Source organism: Clytia hemisphaerica, unplaced genomic scaffold, assembly GCF_902728285.1.
Source record: "Clytia hemisphaerica strain Z4C2 unplaced genomic scaffold, Clytia hemisphaerica genome assembly, whole genome shotgun sequence".
NCBI classification, from domain to species: domain Eukaryota; kingdom Metazoa; phylum Cnidaria; class Hydrozoa; order Leptothecata; family Clytiidae; genus Clytia; species Clytia hemisphaerica.
The window spans coordinates 5,914-31,160 of NW_027103606.1; the positions used below are offsets into that span (position 1 = coordinate 5,914).

Below are 25,247 nucleotides of genomic sequence, written 5' to 3' on the forward strand. Positions count from 1 at the left end.
AAAGTCGAATAAATAATATCATATCCAATATTTTTGTTTCCACTGCAGGCTTCAAGCCTTCTAATAAGAAGGTTTTGCTCTTGAATAAAATTTCCAAAATTTCGGTCTGACTTCAAAAAACTTTCCTTCCTATGTTCTTATTTTTTTGTTTTCATTAGAAAAACATCTTCTTAAATTTTATTTAGAATTTTTTCTGGTCTTGAGACAAAATCAACACTGTTTACGTCAACTTTTAATTTATTTATGTCAATTATTCATTTTACAGGATTATTTGTAATTATGTAATTAAATAATATAATATATTTGATATAATAAATTCATATTCGGAAATAAAGGAATGTAGGTTCTTCCCTTCCATTAGTCGGGCGGGCAGTCTTCCATTAGTCGGGCGGGGAGTCTTCCATTAGTCGGGCGGGGAGTCTTCCATTAGTCGGGCGGGGAGTCTTCCATTAGTCGGGCGGGGAGTCTTCCATTAGTCGGGCGGGGAGTCTTCCATTAGTCGGGCGGGGAGGGAGTCTTCCATTAGTCGGGCGGGGAGTCTTCCATTAGTCGGGCGGGGTCTTCCATTAGTCGGGCGGGAGTCTTCCATTAGTCGGCGGGCAGTCTTCCTTAATCGGGCGGGCAGTCTCCATTAGTCGGGCGGGCAGTCTTCCATTAGTCGGGCGGGAGTCTTCCATTAGTCGGGCGGGCAGTCTTCCATTAGTCGGGCGGGCAGTCTTCCATTAGTCGGGCGGGCAGTCTTCCATTAGTCGGCGGGGGCAGTCTTCCATTAGTCGGGCGGGCAGTCTTCCATTAGTCGGGCGGGCAGTCTTCCATTAGTCGGGCGGGCAGCCCTTCATTAGTCGGGCGGGCAGTCTTCCATTAGTCGGCAGTGGATGTCATCTAGTTGAAGGCGTGGGTCATCGATTAGATCGCGTGGTGTGGCATGGATCATCTATTAGTTGGTGTGGCGTGGCAGGGTCATAGATTGGCTGGTTGGCGTGGTGGTTGAGGAGGTTCATTAATTGATGTCTGGTTGGCGTGGTGGTTGAGGAGGTTCATTAATTGATGTCTGGTTGGCGTGGTGGTTGAGGAGGTTCATTAATTGATGGCTGGCTGGCGTGGTGGTTGAGGAGGTTCATTAATTGATGGCTGGTTGGCGTGGTGGTTGAGGAGGTTCATTAATTGAGGGCTGGCTGGCGTGGTGGTTGAGGAGGTTCATTAATTGATGGCTGGTTGGCGTTGTTGTTGAGGAGGTTCATTAATTGATGGCTGGTTGGCGTGGTGGTTGAGGAGGTTCATTAATTGATGGCTGGTTGGCGTGGTGGTTGAGGAGGTTCATTAATTGATGGCTGGCTGGCGTGGTGGTTGAGGAGGTTCATTAATTGATGGCTGGTTGGCGTGGTGGTTGAGGAGGTCATTAATGATGGCTGGTTGGCGTGGGGTTGAGGAGGTTCATTAATTGATGGCTGGTTGGCGTGGTGGTTGAGGAGGTTCATTAATTGATGGCTGGCTGGTGGTGTTTGAGGAGGTTCATTAATTGATGGCTGGTTGGCGTGGTGGTTGAGGAGGTTCATTAATTGATGGCTGGCTGGCGTGGCGTGAGGAGATTCATCAAATGGCTGGCGTGAACAAGTCTTCTGGTCGGCGTAAATAGAGCTAAAAGGACATAGAGAAAAAAATCATTTGATAGTTTAAGAGGGCGGAATTTTTTGAATGTTAGTCCTATTATTAAAAATATCATTTCATTGCCTACGTTGTATATTTATTGGAGGATTGTTTGCTTTCACTGCAGCAAAACGATATCAGACATGTCGGATGAATAGCCAACAAAGACAAGTCTGATGAATCAGACAAAATATCCATGGATAATTATTTTTATGATTCGTATGATTGGGAACCTAAATCTACTTCTTATCATTTTTATATTTAATACAGTATATTGATGTCAATGTGAAAAGAAAACGAATCAAAGGCTCATCGGAGAAAGATGTTTTCATGGGAACTGGTACATAGTTCAAATCAAAACCTCAAATTTCATAAGAGCAAATGTACATACATAAAACACTGAAATGATTTCTAAAAACAAAAGGGCTTTGCATTTAAACACGGCGTTCATATTTTTGTCTCTTAAGAATAAAAAAATGAAGTAGAGATAAAAGTTTGGAGGGAGCAGGGCAAAAGAATTTCAAAGATAGTTATGTTCTACACATTATCGATATGCAAATATACAAGCTCTACATCTCAGATCACTTTTGAAGCATTTGCGCAGTGGTACAAATCACTTCATGTTCTCATCGAGTGCTAATCTTGATGTTTTGTGATACTAAACTGTCGGCGTTTCATAAAGGGCATGGTTTAAAAAAAAGAAAGACAATTTTGTGAAACTCGTTCCTAGTCCCTTTTTATGGATTTTATTTCGAGCAATGTAAAATAAGATATCGTTATTTTATTCTCAAAGTGTATTAATCAAAAAGAGCATAAAATTAATACAAAGATTTTTCATGGTATGATGTTAAATACTTAGCCAAAAAATTCTATTGCCAAATTCACCACTTTTGATGTACTGGTACTAAAAGTCATGTATGGAGAGAAAGAGTAGTTTTCCAAATCTCTTTCGTAAGAATTATCAAATAAATCCGCAAGTGGTAAACCAAATGGGAGATTTTATACTAAAATGAACCACCGTGTTGCTGATTCAAGAAAGTCAAAAACTTATTTTTTAACACGATAATGTTAACCATAACTCAGAATCCGCTAAGCATTTAAAATAAAACCCCGCCCATCACTTTGATCGGAGATGTATCTTAAAAGCTCCCATATTTGATAAGGAAAGAAAGTCTCTAGAAGCTTTGTTTATAGCTACCATGGGAGACATCCCCCCCCCCAAGCGGACCCAAAATTCACGCCAATTTTTTTTCGATTTCAAACCATCAAGCCTTAAAAATTTTCACGCCATTACGCCTAGAAAATTTAGTTTTCACGCTCATATTTTATTCTCTGGATAAATTCAGTTTTAGACCACGTTTAGACCCATTGGTATGGATAAAATGCCGTTATATAAATTTAATTTTTGCCCACAAATAGGTGTGTGTTTTGTGTCGTCAATCAGTTTTTCGGCATTCTCATACGAACTTTTGGATCCTCAAGTCTTAAGGACTCTGACCATAGTCGAAAAATTGATTTAAGTATTTGAACGTAAAAGCTATGTTTTAGGTTCTTTAACACTTTTAACAAAGAATTGCCTTTAGAAATTGCTTTTTAATCAAACCCCTTAAGAGTAATTAAGAACTTAATTGCAAAAATGACGTTATGAACTTTAAAAAGACGTTAATAATATGTTGCATCACCTTCTTTTATAAAAAGTGCTAAGTTTTAATGGGTAATTAACCTTTTTGTTTCAAACTTTTTTCAAACTGTCCGCAAAGAATTGGACTATTTTAAATTTTGCGGAAAATTTTTCTAAAAAGATATGTCAAAAGTTATGACTGTTTTTTTAAGCAAAATCCAGATGAAAAATTGATGAAAAACCACTATTTTGAAGATTTCGAGACAAAAAGCACTAACAAAAATTTTCCGCAAAAATTCTTATTGTTCGGTAAAAAATACAACATCTACTGCGAAAATTTTTTCAAAATGTTTTTTCTTCGCCGAAACTAAGCTCTTCAAAGTTGAAATACTTTTTCCTCGCAAAAGTCTTCGGTTTCTTCTTCATTAATTTTTTTCAATGCAATTTTTGAATTTTTCAGATTTAGGAATAGTTTGTATAACAGAAAATGTATAACATGCCATAGTTTTGTTGGTTATAGTCAGAAAACACATTTTAAACACGGAAATTATGAAAAATTCACTATGGTCAGAGCCCTTAAGTCTAGCGTTGAAACTCAGAGTTAAAACTCTACCCTTCGAACCTGCTTTAAAGCACTTACAAATCAATTGTGGTTTCAAAACACCCCGGTGGATTTCCCTTTTGTGCCAAGTATTTTGTCACTGATTGTATTTTAGGATCCATTTCAATTCAATTTGAAAAACAATTCATGTAAAAATGATGGAAATCTTTTAAAAGTACAAGTAGCAATTTTTGGTAAAAACATGAGGGGCCATGTTCCCCTGGTCCATGGGCATTAATTGTGAATTAGCATGAATAGTTTTGAAGGGGAACGATGAAGCGCACCCATGGTTTGCGCCGACGGGAGAAATTATTGTTTTGGTGTGAGCTTTTGCAAAATTATCAAAAACTAAATATTTTATCGTGTCATTAATTCGAGACATGATTAAGTGATGGGTTTTTAACAAATTCAATTTAATGGAATCGACGTTTTGGGGCCACTAACCTCCGTTTTGACAACCGTTTGTAAGATGATAAATAGAAAAGTAAATTTTGACTTTTTTAAGCCGTAAAGCATTGCCTTCCCTACCTATTGATAGTAATTTGATGTCGGTGCTATGCTTTTTGATTAAGATATTTCGAAAAAAACTAAACCTCCGTTATGGGGCCATCAGAAAAATGTGACTCAACTTTGACTGAAAAAAAATCATACAAAATCCTTTATTCTAAGAAAATTGTCTTTTGGGATAATAACTAGACATATTAAAGCTTAATTCACAAGATAAACTTTTAACGTTTCCTATTTTCTAAATTCTCTAGACAGATTTCAATATTGATAGACGTTTTGCGGGCCACATACTGTAACATGAAAAAAAAATCATCTTGAAATCCCTTGTCATGAAAAAAAAGTATAGCCCTACCTTGTCACTTGCTGCCGCGCTCCATCTTGTCTGTTGATGAATGATGCTCCGATCAGATCTCAATCTGTCTTTTATGAATCTTTTCATTTCCCAAAGGTATTTTAATCATCCCGAGGGAAAGAAGTCATGTAATATCATCGATAACAACATTCAAATACTACGTGCATTGTACTTTATTTCTATTATCATGTCATGCCAAAAGGATTTTTGACATGTCATAAGGGAATTGTTTCGATCATGCCTTACCCAAAAGGGATTGTGAAAATGACAGAAGTGATTTCACCGCTAAAGTTATTAAGCACATAGGTTTTCATACACGGAATTGTTATCCCTCAATCCCTTTTCATAGATTAATTTTTTTCGGGTTATTTTGGACAGAAAAGAAAAGAAGTCTTAGCTCTAGTTTAGACGTCCCCCTTTTCGCCCTGCCTATTTTAATTGTGAATTAAGGTGAGCATAAAGTAGGCTGTCTAAAGTCAATGCATTGCCCTCTTTTGACGTCAGTGCAATGTCTTCTTTCAACCCTTTTCAAGCAAAGATTTTAACTGCCCACTTTGTGCCCGCTTTGCGCCTACTCTTACAATTAGAATTGGCAGGGCAGAAAGTCGGCCGTCTTAACTAGAGCATACATTAAAAGTGACTTATCAAAAAATGCCAAAATTTCTGTTAGATACACGTTTTTTTCATTAGAACATCCAAATTTTTGAAGCCCCTGGAAGTTATTAACTTCTTAACTAGATTTTCAAGCCAAAAAAACGTTGAGTATTTATGCCCATTTTTGTTAGAAAAAGATTGTTCTAGATCCGCAAAGCCTTCAAATGTTCTTAACCTGTTCTTATTTTCACAATTTTTTGAGTACTTTTGCCCATTTTCATAAAAAATTAGATGCTTTAGATTCCGCGAAGTTGTCTTAATATTCTGCGTTAAAATTTATCATGACCAACAATTAAACGCATCAAGAATATTACGGGAATACCCAAACTGAAATATATTTTAGAATTCAATTCCTGATTTCAAATCATTTAATGTTTAAAATCATTTACTATTCTTGGAAATTCACCCCTGGACCAGAAATTGGCCCGTGGTAAATTTACCGCCGTGAAAATTGGCATCCCCTTAATTCCGATTAACATTGACACTATCCAAATCTTTAGATAACCTCATATTATCCAAAATGTTTTTCATCGATACCTAATATTACACCTTTATGTATGTTTTTTTTTCATCATTAATTTCTTGATCTCCAAAAGTATATTGGTTCTTCTTACAAGAAGTTGAAATATTTTATGTATATGTAATGTATATAAATGTATATAAAATTCTACGATTCAAACTGATACGAAGTGGACAGCTAAGTCAGTAATGGAAGCTTAGTGGGTTGGTCGGCTACATAGTATCGAAATAGTAAATCAATGTGCAGGCTGATATAGAAGACGCTGAAAGATAGGTTCGTCGGATAAAATATCACATAAGTAGGTCGAATTGTGTAGGTTGTCAAAGTCCTAGTTGTGCAATGAAATAGTAAATATTAAATATTAGGGAGAAAAATTACTAATATAATAATATTTTAATATATTCATAGGAGATCAAACTGAGAAGAAAAATCGAATGTAGAATTAGACGAGCCAATTTTTTTTCAGATTTCAGACGCCATCACGCCTAAAAAAGTAAATTTTCACGATCTCGTCATTTTTTTCGAATTCACCCCAAATGTTGTTTTTTCTTGCCTGATTAACCCTTAAATTAAAAGAATTCACCTTGCTGAAATGAGATCTTAACAAAATGAAAAAAAATTCAGGATTTTTTATTTCGGCGAATGTTACGCGGAGAAAGGTGACAAAAAAGTGACATTAAACTCATTCTTTTATCATTGGCACACTGGAGCAGCCTCTTTTTTATTCTCAAATCTATTACCGCCGTCAAATACTTTTTCACATCGAGACGTCTTTTTTAAGCTGGCGATATTCGGAATTTCTGCTTTAAAATGAGGTTTGCACCCCAACAAAATGCGTTATTATACTAAAAAAAAAAAAAAAAGACACTCTAACCTACATCAGGAAGTGCCGTTAATAGGGGTAATAAAGACGTTAGTCAAATGTTATATGACTCTAATGACCCTCAGATACAAAAAAGTTTCAATGGGTAATTAACATTTTTCTTTCAATTTCTTTTTTAATTAAACTATTTGAAATTTTTCGGAAAATTTTTTGTATTGATTGTATCCAAAGTTATGACTCTTTTTGTACGAAAAATTGGGATGAAGAATAGGTCAAAAACCGCTATTTTCAAGGTTTTGAGACAAATAAGCTTTTAGAAAAATTTTCCAAAAATTTGTTTTTAGTTCGGTAAAAGCATCTACCGTAAAAATCATTTTAAAATGTTTTTTCTTCACCGAAAATAAGCTCTTCAAAGTTAAAATACTCTTCTTCACAAAAGTTTTCTTGTTCTTGTTCATCAAATTTTTTCATTGCGATTCTTAAATTTTCAGACTCAAGTATAGTTGGCCTAACAGAAAAAATATTAATACAATAATGACCGGTTAGTGAGGGCTGTACTGAGAAATATTGCCCGAGGTCAAGTAACGACCGAGCTTGCGAGATTGTTGCGTTGACCGAAGGTAATATTTTCAGTACAGCCCGAAAAAACCGGTCATTATTGTATTTGTTAACCGTTTCCTTCAGCTTCGATTGATTTTTAGCGCTATATCCAGGAAAAATAGTGCAATTCACGATATGCACCACTGCAATGTCTTCTGACATTACGTCACAGAACCAATAGCTCATTGGTTGGAAGTATAAATGGTGCATATCATGAATAAAGCGAAAAAAATAAGCGAAAAGAGATAAAAAATTGTTATAATTTATGACGTCAGAAATAAAAAATGAGAGAATTGATGTCAACGCATTGCTCATTTTACTTTGAAAAAAGTGACGTCACAATGAATTTTCCTAACGACGGGCAACTCTGGGCAATGTAGGCCCGTCGTCATGCGAAAAGAACCAATTGCATTGTGCAAAAAGTCGTGTAGCCCGCTTCGAAAAAGTAACCGGTTAACAAACATATATATAAAATACCTTTTGAATAGACCTTATCGGAGTTTTTGATTTTTCTAAAAAAGCGATGCATTGTGGGATTGTGGGTTTCGAGTGTATTACAATAGAATTCCCTCGAGGAGTTCCTAAGAGATTTCTATTGTAACACACTCGAAACAATCCCACAATGCATCGCTTTTTTAGAAAAATCAAAAACTCCGATAAGGTCTATTGATTTCAAAATGCCGTCACATGAACAAGTTCACAACACCAAGGACTGAAATGACGTCAATTTTTGACGAAGACCCTGCAATGTTATTTTTTTGTACGAGCAACGGAGGATTGTTTAAAAAAACATGAAACTGCCAGTATTGACAATAATTTTCATCACTTCGATTACGATATAACGCTTCTAACTTCGGTTGGTTAAGCACTCTTTTGATGGATAAAAGCATTGCTTCAACAAAATATATAACATGCCAAAAATATTTCAGCTACATCAGGCAGAAATCTATATTTTGTAAATGGCAAATATGAAATATTCACTATGGTCAGAGCCCTTAAGGTGGAGTCCTGCAGCCAATTCGATTGAATTCAAAATATGCCATTTTTGCCCTGATTGCCAATTATTTTGCATTCGATTGACAAAAATTTGGCAAATGTGGCAAAATTTGAGTGCCATAAATACCAAATAAAAAAGATGTGGTGAATCTGGCATTCTTGGCATTTTTGGAACTTACCTCCATACGTCTCCATACAAAACACTGTTCCCACGAGACCTGTGTTCTTTTCGCTCCAATTTTGCCACTTTTGCCAAAGATTTTGAAAAATAGAAGACCTTCCAATGCTAAAGCATCGGCATCGTTTGCTTTACAAACGCCGACAGAAAACTGCTGACTAAGCATCACAAAACGGAAATCATAATGGCGGCGTAGCGATGTACAAATTTGCCATGAAACTGTGATTTTTTGACATTGAAATTGTAGATTTGGCAAAGTTGGTGAGTACGGCAAATTTGGAAGTCAATCGAATTGGCTGCTGGTAAAAACCCCAATTTCAAAATTGAGCTTAAAAGACTTCCTGCAGGTTGATATTGTTTTTGGGGAAGTTTTTTGGTCATTAGGGAATTTCCCCCACCAACCGCAATCGGTTATTTGCCGTGCAGAACTTAGAAGAAAATTAACAAGGTTCGCTGTTAGTGTTTCCCGTTAGTGATCAAAGTGACTTTGAATGACTGATGATAAGTTCAATTTTTGGAATCAGCCAGAAAAAGCATCAACTTAGGCAAATTTGCGCCCTTTTCAAGCAAAATGCAAATAAAAAACTTTGGACGCGATTTTCTCCAATTCTTTTTCAGAGAGCCTAACAAAAATAGCGTCGGAACGATTCAAGCTTTTGACTTGGAATTTACAACAATTACTCTTTGATATGATCAGCATGTTTTGAACAAAGCAGTTTTACGTATTAGGTAATAGAAAATAATTAAATAACGGACATGTTTGACCCAATATTTCTGAAAATACTCAGAAACTAAAAAATAGAGTTGGATGGCCTACTTGGTGCACCCAGAGAAAAGTATCAAAAAAGTGATTCGTTCAAAACATGCCTCTAGTGCCAAAGAACATATTTGGAAGATTTGAGAGCGCTTGAATAATCTATAATGAGATATTTGTTAAGAAACTTACTACTTTTTGGGACTCTTTTTTGTTAATTATGCACATTCTCTTGTCTCCCGAATAGACGGGGGGGGGGAGGAAATAAGAGGGGGGGTAATTTTAAACCAGAATTTTTTTAACTGATATCAATTTCAACGAAAAAAAAGAAACTTTAACAAATGAACACGTAAAATTAGATCCAATACTAACAAAAAGGAAAATTTTAACAAGTTTAAGGTCTATCTACACTGTAATAAGATATTGAATTATTCGAATTTAATTAGCAGGGGGGTCTTAATAAGAGCGGGGGGATTGATTTTTTTTTCTCTTAACAATTAGCGGGGGGGCGTCGTCTATTCGGGAGACAAGAGTAATTAGTGACGTCATCAACTTTTTTTGAAAAAATAGTTTTTTTCTAATATATTTTATTGGTATACAACTTTGCGCCAAAGTATTTTGAAAACTTCCAATTATTTGACCAAAAATTGTCAATTACCTTAAATCTCGAAGTTTTCAATGCCAAAATTGCGTTAAGATCTTGCCAGAGCTGATGGAACTAATTGAAATACCTTATTGGAACTAATTTTCGCAGTCGAAAAAAAAATATCGGAAAATTTCATTTCGAGTGTTTTAATTTTTGCGGTTTTTTTTATTCTGAAATTTTCGCGGGTTTTAATGTTTGCAGTTTTGCCCTTTTCGACAAATTTCTTTCATTTTCCTAGGGATTTTTCAAATTTTTCGATAAAATTGGAAAAAAGATTATTTCGCGGGAATTAATTTTCGCGGTTTTTAACTCTCAAATTTTTCCGCAGGCTCAAATTTTCGCGATTTTGACGATAAACCGCAAATAACGCAAAAACTTATTCCTGCGATAGTTAGTTCCAATAAGGTATGCAGAAACACTAAAATCGAAGGACTCCAAAAGGGAATTAAAGCATGTGAAAAGATCATGAAAGTACAAAATGAAGAAGTTCGCAACTCGCAACCCTGGTACCCCCCGGGGGTTCTGCCCACTTCCCGTAAAAGAATATATTAAAATTTTCCCGTAGCTATTTTCGCTCAACTTACATGAAGAGAAGAGAGCACACTATTGAAATCTTGAATCTTTCAATAGTCCTTACAGTATATGGCCCCCAAAACGGCGATCAAATTTAAAATTTCTCTCAAAGCTGGATGAAAAGAGGGTTTACAAAAATTTTTCTTGCATGTAAAACTTTAACATCTCTACTTTATTTCCCGACAGTTCTTTTTCAAAATTTTCAGTTTCAACAATAGTTTTCAATCGCTTAAAGAAAGGTAGCTTTTTTCTAATGGCCCTCAAAACGGAGGTTTGCAATTTTAGCGATTTCTCGAGATATCTTTAAGATATCAATAGAAAATTTTGACCATAGTTTTGAAATGTGATTCAGAAGGTTTTGGGCATAAATTTGTTTGATCAAATTTTTACAGTATACCCCTGGTTGTCAAAATGCAGGTTTGGGGCCCCCAAAACGGAGGTGTAGTTAAAATCAAATTATTAAGCCCAGTGGTATAGAAGGAAAACTAAAACTATTTGTGTTTCCCTTAAATTTACGACCCGATAGATGTAAAATCTATGATTTTTATGAAATATTTCAAGATCTTCGATATTGCAAAGTCCAAACTGAAAATTTAGAAATTTCAAAATGACAATTTAGATTTAACAAATCTTAATCAGTTCTGAAAACAAATCTCTTTTGAAAATAGTTCCATTCAATAAAGTAAGGTGAAAATTTTAGAAAAAAAGCTACTGAAACTGAAAATATTAGCTTTAAAGATATTTTTCTCCTATATTTTGCAAAAAAATGACAGAATTTGCCGTTTTTGCTGATTCAGCGAAAAATTTTATATCTAATGTTAATTTTTTGTTATAAACTATAAACTCAAGGTGATAGGAATAGAATTCCAAAATTTTTTGCTTTTTCTCATATTTAGAATTTTCGGTTTTGTCAATGCTGATTCTAGGGCTCCAAAATACTGGTTGACCTTTAAGATGCTATATCTTTTACCCGTCCTCCAAAGTCACAGATGTATCTGCATTTTCTGAACGGCATTAGGTGAAGAAAGTTTCCTATACCCCATTTTCATAACTTATTTTCAATATCCAAGGAGCTAAATTGAGTTATATGCAATTTTTATCTAATTTTCGTGTTAAAATATCTCCTTCATACGCGAATTATTACAGAATTATTTGTAATTATGTAATTAAATAATATAATATATTTGATATAATAAATTCATATTCGGAAATAAAGGAATGTAGGTTTTTCCCTTCCATTAGTCGGGCGGGGAGTCTTCCATTAGTCGGGAGGGAGTCTTCATAGTCGGGCGGCAGTCTTCCATTAGTCGGGCGGGAGTCTTCCATTAGTCGGGCGGGGAGTCTTCCATTAGTCGGGCGGGCAGTCTTCCATTAGTCGGGCGGCAGTCTTCCATTAGTCGGGCAGTCGGTCGGGCGGGGAGTCTTCCATTAGTCCCTTAGTCGGGCGGGGAGTCTTCCTTATTCTTCCATTAGTCGGGGGGGCGTCTTCATTAGTCGGCGGGGAGTCTTCCATTAGTCGGGCGGGAGTCCTTCATTAGTCGGGGCGGGAGTCTTCAGTCGGATGTCATCTGTTGAGTCGTGGGTCATCGATAGAGCGCGTGGTGTGGCATGGATCTCTATTAGTTGGTTGTGGCGTGGCAGGGGCATAGATGGCTGGCTGGCGTGGTGGTTGAGGAGGTTCATTAATTGATGGCTGGTTGGCGTGGTGGTTAAGGAGGTTCATTAATTGATGGCTGGTTGGCGTGGTGGTTGAGGAGGTTCGTTAATTGATGGATGGTTGGCGTGGTTGTTGAGGAGGTTCATTAATTGATGGCTGGCTGGCGTGGTGGTTGAGGAGGTTCATTAATTGAGGGCTGGTTGGCGTGGTGGTTGAGGAGGTTCATTAATTGATGGCTGGTTGGCGTGGTGGTTGAGGAGGTTATAATTGAGGGCGGCTGCGTGTGGTTGAGGAGGTTCATTAATTGATGGGCTGGTTGGCGTGGCGGTTGAGGAGGTTAATTAATTGATGGCTGGCTGGCGTGGTGGTTGAGGAGGTTCATCAAATGGCTGGCGTGACCAAGTCTTCTGGTGGTGAGAGAGCTAATATGAAAAAAGAAAATAATAAGATATCATTCAAGAGTCTTCGAATGTTAGTCATATATTATTAAAAATATAATTTCATTGCCTATGTATTGTGTATTTATTGGAGGATTGTTTGCTTTCACTGCAGCAAAACGATATCAGACATGTCGGATGAATAGCCAACAAAGACAAGTCTGATGAATCAGACAAAATATCCATGGATAATTATTTTTATGATTCGTATGATTGGGAACCTAAATCTACTTCTTATCATTTTTATATTTAATACAGTATATTGATGTCAATGTGAAAAGAAAACGAATCAAAGGCTCATCGGAGAAAGATGTTTTCATGGGAACTGGTATATAGTTCAAATCAAAACCTCAAATTTCATAAGAGCAAATGTACGTACATAAAACACTGAAATGCTTTTTTAAAAACAAAAGGGATTTGCATTTAAACACAGCGCTCATATTTTTGTCTCTTAAGAATAAAAAAATGAAGTACAGTATGTGGCCCCCAAAACGGCAATCAAATTTGAAATTTCTCTCAAATCTAGAGGAAAAGAGATTTTACAAAAATGTTTGCTGCATGAAAACCTTTAAAATCTCTACTTTATTTCCTTGAAGTTCTTTTTCGAAATTTTCAATTTCAACAATATTTTTCAATCGCTTAAAAATAGGTAGCTTTTTCTAATGGCCCCCAAAACGGAAGTTTGAAATTTTGGCGATTTCTAAAGATATCTTTAAGAAATGAATACAAAATTTTGACCATAGTTCGGAAATGTGATTTAGAGGGTTTTGGACATAAATTTATTTGATAAAATTTTAACAGTATACCCCTGGTTGTCAAAATGCAGCTTTGGGGCCCCCAAAACGGAGGTGTAGTTAAAATCAAATTATTATGTCCATGTACTAGGGGGGGGGGGGAAACTATGAACATATTTGTGTTTTCCCTTAAATTTACGACCCGATGGATGTAAAATTTATGATTTTTATGAAATATTTCAAGATTTTCGATATTGCAAAGTCCAAACTGAAAATTTAGAAATTTTCAAAATGACAATTTAGATTTAACAACGTCTTAATCAAGTTTCTGAAAATCAATGTCTTTTGAAAATAGTTCCATTCATGTATGGAAAAAGCTGTGAAAATTTGAGAAGAAAAGCTTAACTGAAACTGAAAATATGAAGCTTTAAGATATTTTTCTCCTATATTTTGCAAAAAAATTACAGAATTTGCTGTTTTTGCTGATTCAGCGAAAGATTTTATATCTAATGTTAATTTTTGTTATAAACTATTAACTCGAGGTGATAGGTATAGAATTCCAAGATTTTTTGCTCTTTCTCATATTTAGAATTTTCGGTTTTGTCAATGCTATCATAGGGCTCCAAAATACTGGTTGACTTTCAAGATGCTATATCTTTTACCCAGCCTCTAAAGTCACAGATGTATTTGCATTTTCTGAACGGCATTAGGTGTAGAAAGTTTCCTATACCCCGTTTTCATAACTTATTTTCAATATCCAAGGAGCTAGAGTGAGTTATATGCAATTTTTATCTAATTTTGGTGTTAAAATATTTCTTTTAGATGCAAATATGTTATTTTGAATCCTTCTCAAACCAGCAAAAACATGCTCATTTTTAAGTATAACCATCATTCTTTCAAAATAAACAAAATCAGAATCTTCATTTTAATGAATGACCTCCGTTTTGGGGGCCATATACTGTAGAAAGTTTGGAGGGAGTAGGGCAAAAGAATTTCAAAGATAGTTATGTTCTACACATTATCGATATGCAAATATACAAGCTCTACATCTCAGATCACTTTTGAAGCATTTGCGCAGTGGTACAAATCACTTCATGTTCTCATCGAGTGCTAATCTTGATGTTTTGTGATACTAAACTGTCGGCGTTTCATAAAGGGCATGGTTTAAAAAAAAGAAAGAAAATTTTGTGAAACTCGTTCCTAGTCCCTTTTTATGGAGTTTTTTTTCGAACAATGTAAAATAAGATGTCGTTATTTTAGCTTCAAAGTGTGTTAATCAAAAAGAGCATGAAATTAATACATAAGAACAAACTATATAAGAACATAAGGTTTCGATGGCCGAAATGTTGAGAACAAGTTAAGAACATTTTAAGGCTTTTCGGACTCAAAAACACCCGCTTTCTTAAGAAAATGGACAAAAATACACAAAGGGAAAATAAGAACATTGTTAAGAATGTTAAGAACTCACAAATGACCGTTACCAAGTCTCGATTGTTTGGAAAATCAAGAAAGTCAAAAACTTATTCTTTTTGAAGGATAAGAACCCACATATGGTATGTCAAATTTACGAAAGAGTATGCTCGTGTGGTGAAAATTATGTTGGTGAAACAGAACAAAATGTTGCAACTAGATGGGCCAAACACGATAACCATAACTCAGAATCCGCTAAGCATTTAAAATAAAACCCCACCCATCAATTTGATTGGAGATGTATCTTAAAAGCTCCCATATTTGATAAGGAAAGAAAGTCTCTAGAAGCTTTGTCTATAGCTACTATGGGAGATGTAAAAGCGAAATATCTTATTTTGTCAAACGAGATCTTGAGCCTCAAACGAAAATTCAAATTTCAAAGCGAGAAATCCAAGTAATATTAAAGCAAGCATTTACACTTGATACATATAGAGATTTTCATTTTTACGTGAGCAGAATCTCGATTTTCATCATCAAAGGTTTTTAATACCACGGAATTTAATATGTTTTTTTAAAATGTACCAAATTTTTGAGGATCTCATGTTTCAGGCAACTTTTCTTAATGAAAACTTTCACATGCCAATTTATTTTGAGAAAAGATACACGCTTTTTTTTTTATAAGAATGGTGTTTTTTCATTTCATCATGAATATTCTTAACTTTTTGGCGAAAATTATCCAAAAATATTCTTACGGTATTCTTAGGTTAAGATCGAAATTGGCAATCTACAGGTTAAAATGCATTAAAAATGGCATTCTTAGGTTCGGTTGCTAAATTCCATGATGGTGATATTCTTACCATATTCTTAATTTTTTGGCCATTTTCTTCATGGACATTCTTTAAAGTGTATTCTTATAAAAAAAAGGCGTGTAGGATGAAATATTCCTATTTTTTTAGTCCGGCTCTAATTGGACGAGCTAACAGCTACAATTTGAGGACAAAATTAGGAGTAATCTAGGATGAGAGCTTTCTTATGTGCGGATGGATGAAAAATTCCACATTTAATTACTCCTTATCTATTAAGGATTTCGTCTTGAAATTGTGGAATTTTTCATCCTTTTCTACTCCTTAAATTTAAAAATTCATGGTATCAAAAATAGGTTTCCGAAGGGTTTGGATAATAAAACTGTTTTAGAAAATTGCCTTAGTAAATATCATAAAATCTTGAATTTCTGGAATATTTCATCCCAAAATACTCTGAAACCGATATCATTGGAAACCTTGTGGAAAAATGCGTCATTTCTGAAAATAATGTCCAAAAATTCCAAAAATTGAAGGAGATATCGCAAAAAAAATGATTTCTAAAAATTCCAGATACATTCTAAACAACACCGACATAAAAAACTTTTGGAACATAGAGGTCGATATGGCCAGAAACTTGCAAAGTTAGGAAAAATTAATCGTCTTTTTTGTAAAAATGATTATAGTTCAAGCAATATATAAATACACTTGACGTTTACAGCAAGTTAAAATCAATCCTGCTCGCAAATATAATCCACTTAGATATTCCGTCCGATATCTTTGGGTTTATCAAAGCATTTTTATCTTAGGTTTGGCTTCCTAACCATATTCAGCAACTCTATTTCCCTGTTTTAAAAATTGGAAACGCCTTTACTAGAATGGAATAAAAAAAGTATAGCCCTACCTTGTCACTTGCTGCCGCGCTCCATCTCGTCTGTTGATGAATGATGCTATCTGTCTCAATCTGTCTTTTATGAATCTTTTCATTTCCCAAAGGTATCATGTATTTTAATCATCCCAAGGGAAAGCATAGTTATGTAATATTACCGATATAAACATTTATATGCTACATGTTTTGATCATGCCATACTCAAAGGATTACTCAAAATAGCAAAAGTGATTTCAGCGCTAAAGGTAAAATCAGAAATAGGCCATTACGCGTCGTTCGAATAAGTAGGAATAGACAATGAATTTAGTTATGAAAATCACTTGCTTTGTTTTGAAATTATTGTCATGGGGATTAACTCCCGATCGATTTTATTAAAACTGCTTCTTATTCATAAAAAAATCATTTAATTTCTCAATAGACTTAATCACCATTGTAATTGTTTGAATACGAGGCACGTGATGTTCACGACGTAATTTGTGAAAAGGTCTATTAGATGCATTTACACATCATTTGGCACACCGTGATTGATCATAAGGAATTTGTTTTCATAGCCGTTCTTTTGTCAAGCACAGGTTTTCATACACGCAAAAGTTTTTCATTAATCCTATGCCAGAGATAAATTTCTTTCGAGTTACTTGAGAAAGGATAGAGAAAATTTTTTTTATCTCCGGGATTTATAAAAACACGAGGCTGAAAATCAGCCGAAACCCAAGAACAAATGAAGAACAATCTGAGGCTCAGCTGTAGCAAATATTTGACCCATACCGTGCCAAAATTGAATTTATGCTGTTTCACTTTCTTTAAACTTTGAAAAGCAATTTTCTAAATGGTTTTTACTAAAATATAGATTGAAAAATCAGCAAATCAGTTGTCAGCAAATCCTTCTTTTTTAGAAAACTGAAAACAGCTTAAGAACAGCCATTTTTGCCACAAATGGAGACTTTGGACTGTTTTTTCCCCTTGAAGAAGTTTTTAAACCAATTCCAATGCTTTATTTTCCTTTCTCTTTGAAAAACCAAAATGACAAGTGTGTTGGTCAAATGGCACAGAAAGGGGGACAAACTTAATACAGTAATATCAAAACTGAATCAAGAACAATAATCCCAAAAATGCGACTAAATATATCCCTAAAGTCTATTCACGATAAGTGTGCACTCTTTTTTCTTTTACCTATAACTTTTGAAGGAATTCTTCAATCTTCATAAATTTAGTACCGTTGGAGAGATATTTGTGAGTGGAACAATTTAAAATCAAACAATCTTTTAAAAAATTCCAAAAATGAAGATGAAAACGAAGAAGAAAAAAATGAAGATCTTGTAGAAAAGTGCTATAACTTTCATTTTCACTGGAGAGATTCTTTGATCTTAGGAGGTCATCACTGTGAAAAAATTTCTAAAAAATGATAATTCAGTCAAAAGATATCAAACAAAGTTGTAAGCTGATTGACGTCTAAAAACCCTGTTTTCTGCTGTTTTCTGCTGTTTTTCGGGGTCAATCGCTTATCAAATTTCCGTCCCACGTCCCACTAACGGTCGGAAAAATAGGAAAATTTCAACTTTTTACCCCCTGAAAGATCGAAATTTGGTCAAAATTGGTCAAATTTGTCCCGCTAAGGGTCGCAAAATTCCCAAAATTTTCCTTTGTTTTCTCCTTTTTAGTCCCGGTAAGGGTCCAAAGTTTGAAAGTCGGGCGGCACCCCTCGTCAGCTCGCAACCCTAAGAACAACAAGATGAGTAAACTACAGTAGCGTTCTCCAAGGTGTCGGATAATTTGTGTAGGAGAAAATAATTTTCCTACGAAGTAATAAATTTTTAACGATATGAATAAAGATAAGTACTCTGTCATAAAAATCTGCTCTCCGAATTTTCCAACACTCCTGAGAACTCTACTGACAAGATTAATACAAGATCAGCTTTAGATCTTACTTCCTATAAAGTACTAGAGCAACGCTTTCTTGAAATACAGGGTCATGGAATTCTCAAATACCAGTACCGGTAAAAATCTGTGTCGTTTTGCATAAAATTTCACTTTCCGCAGTAAGGTTTTCCTGACTACCGAATCAACTCAAAAATGTTCCAATAAGACTCAGAATATAGCCTGAAAAACAAAGTGGACATACTGAAACTGCAGTTCTTGCCCGACCTTTAAATTCTGAAAGCGTTAAAATACCAAAAATTGCCAATATATTTCGGCGCCGATTGTAGCATGAGGTTGGAAAGGGCTAGAGGGACTAACTTAAACTCATTTTGCAACCACCCGGAGTTCTGGTCTTTTTCCGTTAGAAAGCTGCTGGCAGTGGAATCTTATGCAAAAGACGGTAACAAAAAACCAGCACACTGGTAAAAATATCGTTCTGTATTAAAGTCTGTCCAGATATAATTGGCAGTGGAAACAAGAATGCCTGTAACTTTTGATAGTCAAATATAATTATGGAAACTTGTTTTGCTTGTTTTAGAGAATCAAAAGCGCTATATTTGAATGTATTTTTGGTTGAACAATTCGCGATTTTTAGCGGTTAAATTTGCGATTGCAAAAATTGAGCTTTTTTTTCTACCCATGCTATAACGTTCATTTTTACACCAGTGGCAGTGCAACCTTAGGTTAAGAAGTTTTATAAATTTCAAGGCAAACAGAAAAGTCCTTCGGGGATATGGGACCCGAAATACCCCTTGGTAGAGAAAAAGCTTGAGAAAATAATTACAAAGCTCCTGATTTCAAAGAAACTTTGAAAAATTAAAAAATCTTCCAGAAAACAAAAGAATTCTCCTCTCTAAAAAAAAGTAAAAAGGAAATATGACATACCTATTGCCATATTTTATTATCAACCTTTGTTGTATAACTAAACTGGAGTATTTATAATGCGTGTAATACGGTAGTATAGGCGTTATATACGATTATTGTTACCGGATTTACTTTGTATATACCTAATTTTGTTCTAATTTTGACTAAAATTATGTTCCCTCTATTACTTTTTGCTTTACTTCTACGATTTCTTTACGTCCCATAAAGTAATAGGCTAAGATTACCAACCCTCGAATTTTGGAGACAGCTTTGGTGATGATATGGTGCAGGTCTGTAAACATCTTTACTTTTTAAGACAAAATACCATGCTTTCAAAACTAATTTGTCGTCCAGGTACTAAAAGAAGACATTCCAAAGAGCTTTTACCAAACTTTGCCATCTATTGAGAATTTAGCTTATTTCCTCGTTTTTTGGAAATTTGGAGTTCGGGCAAGAAAGTCCATTTTGGACCATCTCTTAAATTCAATCGAATATTTAAATTTGGCACGGGCTAATAGATTTCCAGGCTATATTCTGAGCCTTATTGGACCTTTTATAAACTTTTGGATCCTCAGATCCTAAGGTCTTAAGTCTTAAGTCTAGCGTTACAACTCCAACCTTCAAACCTAATTTAGTGCCCTGCTTCCAAATCGTTTGTGGTTGTAAGATTTCGTAGGAATTAAAAAATTAAAAAAACGACCCGAAAAAGATGATCATATCTCAGAAGTGTTAACGACCACCTTAAAGTAAAAAAAAAAATAACTAATAAATATTTCAGGTAATTCATTTTCTTAGAACTAAAATAAGCTAGATATAAAATAATTTGAACATTCATCAACAGATATTGTCTAGAGAGAAACTTTTGCAGAAAACTTTTTTTATAATGCATACAAATTCATATTCATCATTTTCATTAAATGGAGTGGGCCACTTTTGAAACAAAGTTTATCAATTAAATTGCATCTTGTTTGTGTTTCATTTTGATGAAAAATGTTTCAAGTGACCCAGCATTTTTCAGGGAGAGAAATGTGCCCTAACTTCAGTCAAAAGGTTTTAAAATCCTTCTCTTAGAATGTTCTCAAATTACTTTGCACCTAAAGTAAACAAAATATATCAAAAAAAGATAACAAATGAATAAATGTTTAACAAAAAATTGATTGGATTAAATAAAATAAATAATAAATATTTTTTAAATAATTTCCCTAAAAGTAAAACAATCGAAATTAGACAGCAAATAAATAAACGTTTAACAAAAAATTGAATGCATTAAATAAAATAAATAATAAATATTTTTTAAATAATTTCCCTTAAAAGTAAAAAAAATAACTAACAAATTTTTCAGATAATTCCTTTTCTTATTAAAAAAAACTAAATTAGGTACTAAAAGTAATTTGAACATTAATCAACATATTTTGTCTAGAGAGAAACTTATGCAGAAAACTTTAGAGATTTTTTGTTTATAATACATACAAATTCATATTTATCACTTTTCATTAAATGAAGTGGGCCACTTTTGAAACAAAATTTATCAATTAAATTGCATCTTGTTTGTGTTTCATTTTGATGAAAATTGTTTCAAGTTACCCAGCATTTTTCAGGGAGAGAAATGTGACCTTTTTAGTCAAAAGTTTTTAAAATTCTCCTCTTAAAATGTTCTCAGATTATTTTGCACCTAAGGTAAACAAAAAAAATCGAAATAAGATCACAAATAAATAAACGTTTAACAAAAAATTGAATGCATTAAATAGAATAAATAATAAATATTTTTAAAATAATTTCCCTTAAAGTAAAAAAAAAAATAACTAATAAATATTTCAGGTAATTCATTTTCTTAGAACTAAAATAAGCTAGATATAAAATAATTTGAACATTCATCAACAGATATTGTCTAGAGAGAAACTTTTGCAGAAAACTTTAGAGATTTTTTGTTTATAATACATACAAATTCATATTCATCATTTTTCATTAAATGAAGTGGGCCACTTTTGAAACAAAGTTTATCAATTAAATTACATCTTGTTTGTGTTTCATTTTGATGAATTTTGTTTCAAGTGACCCAGCATTTTTCAGGGAGAGAAATGTGCCCTAATTTCAGTCAAAAGGTTTCAAAATCCTTCTCTTAGAATGTTCTTAAATTACTTTGCACCTAAAGTAAACAAAATAATATTAAAAAAAGATAACAAATAAAGAAATGTTTAACAAAAAATTGATTGGATTAAATAAAATGAGAACATTAGAAGGCTTTGTGGACCTAAAAACACCCGTTTTCTTAAGAAAAAAGCCAAAAATACTCACATCACAAAATGGTGAAGTAAGAAAATGTCGAGAATATGTGTTACAGTAGGTTAAAATTTGAAAATCTAAAAACTTTGGATGTTTTTATAAAAAATGTACTTGACACCATTCCGAAGATCTTATCGTTGTTTATTGAAATGTCATAGATATATTCTCGGATATATTAATTTACCTTTAATTCTTCTAAAAGGGATAAAGAACCCTGTTAATATGGAAATACCAGCCAGAACTAAGTTAGATTCTTTTGAGTAAAATTTCTCGAGCTCAATTTTCAATGAATTAAAATAGAAAAAGTGAACTTGAATTTCGATAGGTCATTTGTTGAAAACTGTTTTTCTGAATTTGCTGAAAAATGAAAACTCGACAATACACACACGCAGCCTGTTAAATAATAAAAAAATGTAACTAAAGAAATTTATAATAATTACTACTTCGAATAAAGGCCCCCTTCTTTTCTAAACGCCTCCTTGAATAAACGCCCCTCTTTTGAGAAAAATCTTTTAATAAAATCCCCCTCAATTAAACACCGCCTTCAAATAAACACGTAGCTGAAAGATAGTATTATATGTAGTAAAACTTAGCTATACGTTAATATTTGTATTCTGTTAGTATTCGAACTGATTTTGACCCGTTTCTTCATCGCTTAATGTGCATATTTGAACTGAAAGAGTAATGAGAAAGCAAAAAAAAAAAGTTTCCATTATTAAACTGACCTCGGTTGTAAACTATTTAATAAACGACCCTTCTTTTAAACGCCTCCTAAAAACAAATAAGATTAATTAACCGGGGAGTTTATTCGAAGTAATATAGTAAACAAAAAAGAAATAAAACCAAAATTAATAAGGGTACGGGTAGTAAGGATAATCGTAGAAGTGGGGATTGTCGAGTGGTCGGTATGGTGGAGGGTCGTCAAGTGGTCGGTAGCGTGGTGGTGGTGGTGGCAAAACGTGGCGGTAGCGTGGTGGTTGAGGAGGTTCGCGGTTGATTGGTTGGTGTGGTGGCTGAGGGGGTTCATTATTCATTGGTTGGTGTGGTGGTGGAGGGGGTTCATTGACTATTGGTTGGTGTGGTGGTGGAGGGGGTTCATTGACTATTGGTTGGTGTGGTGGTTGAGGGGGGTCGTTTATAATTGGCTGCTGGCGAGGTTGTTGTTCAGCAGCCCCAGCTACAGCATTCCCCATTGGTGGGGCGAACGGGCAGTCCTCCACCGGACGCTCGTGAAAAACTCCATCTAAAAGACAAGAGCCTGTATGTCAGATTATTAACAAATAATAAAGTTTATCCAGATTTTGGTGAAAAGTTGGAGATTTGATATTTCACAGAAAAGTGCTACCAAGGGGTATTTCAGGTCCCATTTTTTCCGAAAAATATTTCTGTTCGTCTTGAAATTTAACAAATTTCTTAACCTAAGGTTGAACTACCACTGGTGTAAAAATGAATGTTATAGCATAAGTAGAAAAAATGCTCACTATACAATCGAAAATTCAACCGCTAAAAATCACGAACTTTTAACCAAAAAAACATTAAAATATAGCGCTTTTCATTCTCTAAAACAAGCAAAAAGAATTTCCATAATCATATTTGACTATCTAAAGTTACAGGCATTCTTGTTTCCACTGCCAATTATATCCGGATACACTTTAGTTGGTTATCGAATTACTGCGTTTTTATTGGAGGACTTTTTGCTTTAAGTGGAGCAGAACTATCAGATGAATAATAATAATCCATCGAAATTATCCATAGAATACTATACTTCAATATTGATAAAGAATGCTTACTTATTCTCAAAAAATGGCGCTGCTCGAAGCGGTAGATATTGGAAATATCTAGCGCCGGTGGAGGAGCTTGAGGTTGAGCAGCAAGTTGTTGCTCTAGAGCAGCAACCTGCTGCTCTAGCCGATCGATTTCGTCCCTTTGCTGGTCACGAGTCTAAAAATGAAAATATGAATTTCTATAATAATCCTATAAATGTGTTAGTGAAAGGCCTGGGACCAAGTTAAACAAGTTTTAATTAAACAAGTTACAGTTTAATTGCTAAGCTGTGTTTCAAGCGACCCAGACGCTTCAGAGAAATCTCACCAAAAATCTTCTTGTCAACGTCACGTAACTCCAATGAAAAGTCTTTTCTGTCCAAATAAAACTGCCGATAAGCTTTCTTAAACATTTTTCGTTTTAAAAATCGATTCGTCTTGATTTCTTTCCGTCATTTAAGGTGTACCACTAGCAACTTTTATATCAAAGCGAAACCTTTTGCTTGTGTTTTAATTTTCAAATATATCAATTTGATGAAAAAACTTTCAAGTCATCCCAAACCTTAAAAATTCAAAAACCAAGTGTTAACACAAAAAAGCAGCTTTTTAAATGATGAGTAAGTGTGTAATGTGGTGCGTTGTAGAACTCTATAAATGTTAAATACAAAGTAGTAACACTCACTCTTCTAAGGTTAACAATGAGCCGGTCCTTTCTAATCGACTCTAAAAATGAAAAAGTAAAAGGTTTGTTTAACTCAGAATTTCACATTACACGTTTTCTTTGCTGACAGAAAATTCATTTTCTTCGAGGATGGTTGGAATTGATCCAAACTTGAAACTCGGATTAAATCAATTTAACTCCGTTACAGCAAATCTATACGCTAGGGAGCTGATGAGTCAGTGTAATTATCAATTTACAGCTTGACATTATTCGTTTTCTTTGCAGCGAGTTGTCTAGGACATTGAGTGAGCCTGATGGGTTAGAGGCGAAATTTTAACCCTTCTCAGGCAAGGAAAGTCTACTTATTTCCCATCTAAAACGCACATTAGAACGCGCCGTAATAATTACGACAGATTGTATCTAGCAGTTCCTTTGTTTTGGAGAACTTCCTTTATTTTGAAATCTAGCAATAGATTTTAGTTTCAATCCGGCTGTGTAAAAAATACGCGCAGGGGTTCTGAATAGGAAATAAGTGGTTTCATTTCCCATCCAAGAGTCTCACCTCTAGTTCTTTGGGCTTGAAACTCAATGGTCTAGGATTTCCATCCATTATTTCAAGGAAGAATTTGGTCAATTTTTTGTCAAAAGTGCATATCCCCTGATTACAAAATTACCCCATTATTTTATTCCCATTAAAAACTGAAAAAATTGCAGTCCGGAACGATCCCCATCGACTCTTTTTGGCTTAAAACAATAGATTTTCTTTTCCCATTGGGATTTAGATATAAATCTTATTTTCTTGAGAAATGAAGTTCCATGAGCTGTGAGACCGGGGAGTGTTTAATAGTAATTTCCCAGTCATTCAACGATTCTGTACCGTTGCATTCATTGATTCATTCATATGGTTATTGACCGTGAGACAGCTAATCAAGGTTTCAATCATCGAAAGCTTCTATTAAAACATCGAAATGAGTTTTGAACAAAAGGGGCTACATCTCAGTAAGGATTGAAGCATTTTACTTCATATTGTTGGCAGTGAGATCCAAAAATCTAATACTTTAAGATCACTGCTTGTATTTTAACGAGAACCCAGAATATGATTCAATATGAATAGATGGCTTTCTATTATTCTATTGTCTTTTTTGTTTCGTTGAACGTTGAACACAATTTGTTATCGAATTTAAACTTCTTTCATATTCAATCAATTTAAAGCATTTCTAAATTTTTGCCCATGTATTTAAGCAAAGCTTGATATTGTCGACCTGAAATGAATTTGCAGAACATACCCCGTCGGTGATGATTTATCGAACGTTCCAACTGAGCCCTGGATACCATTTCTAGAATAAGAATGACATAATGT

At 34.4% G+C, this 25,247-nt stretch overlaps 1 protein-coding gene across 1 annotated transcript; it reads right to left on the minus strand.

The window, feature by feature from the left end:
* Positions 1 to 1,280: 1,280 nt before the first annotated feature.
* On the minus strand, positions 1,281 to 24,497 carry LOC136802136 (uncharacterized). The gene is made up of 4 exons (XM_067058852.1): positions 24,450 to 24,497; positions 23,254 to 23,404; positions 22,325 to 22,706; positions 1,281 to 1,638 (listed from the first exon to the last, which is right to left on the minus strand). The coding sequence occupies exons 1-4, from the start codon at positions 24,495 to 24,497 to the stop codon at positions 1,281 to 1,283; spliced, it is 939 nt and encodes a 312-aa protein (XP_066914953.1).
* Between the last annotated feature and the right edge of the window lie 750 nt (positions 24,498 to 25,247).

What these genes read in the sequence shown, in the direction of transcription:
- LOC136802136 (XM_067058852.1), bottom strand. Translation starts at nt 24,497, where the DNA reads ATGGATGGAAATCCTAGACCATTGAGTTTCAAGCCCAAAGAACTAGAG. An exon ending in TCAAGCCCAAAGAACTAGAG is followed by an intron (nt 23,405 to 24,449) that starts GTGAGACTCTTG and finishes TTTCATTTTTAG; the next exon opens with ACTCGTGACCAGCAAAGGGA. An exon ending in GCGCCATTTTTTGAGAATAA is followed by an intron (nt 22,707 to 23,253) that starts GTAAGCATTCTT and finishes CTTGTCTTTTAG; the next exon opens with ATGGAGTTTTTCACGAGCGT.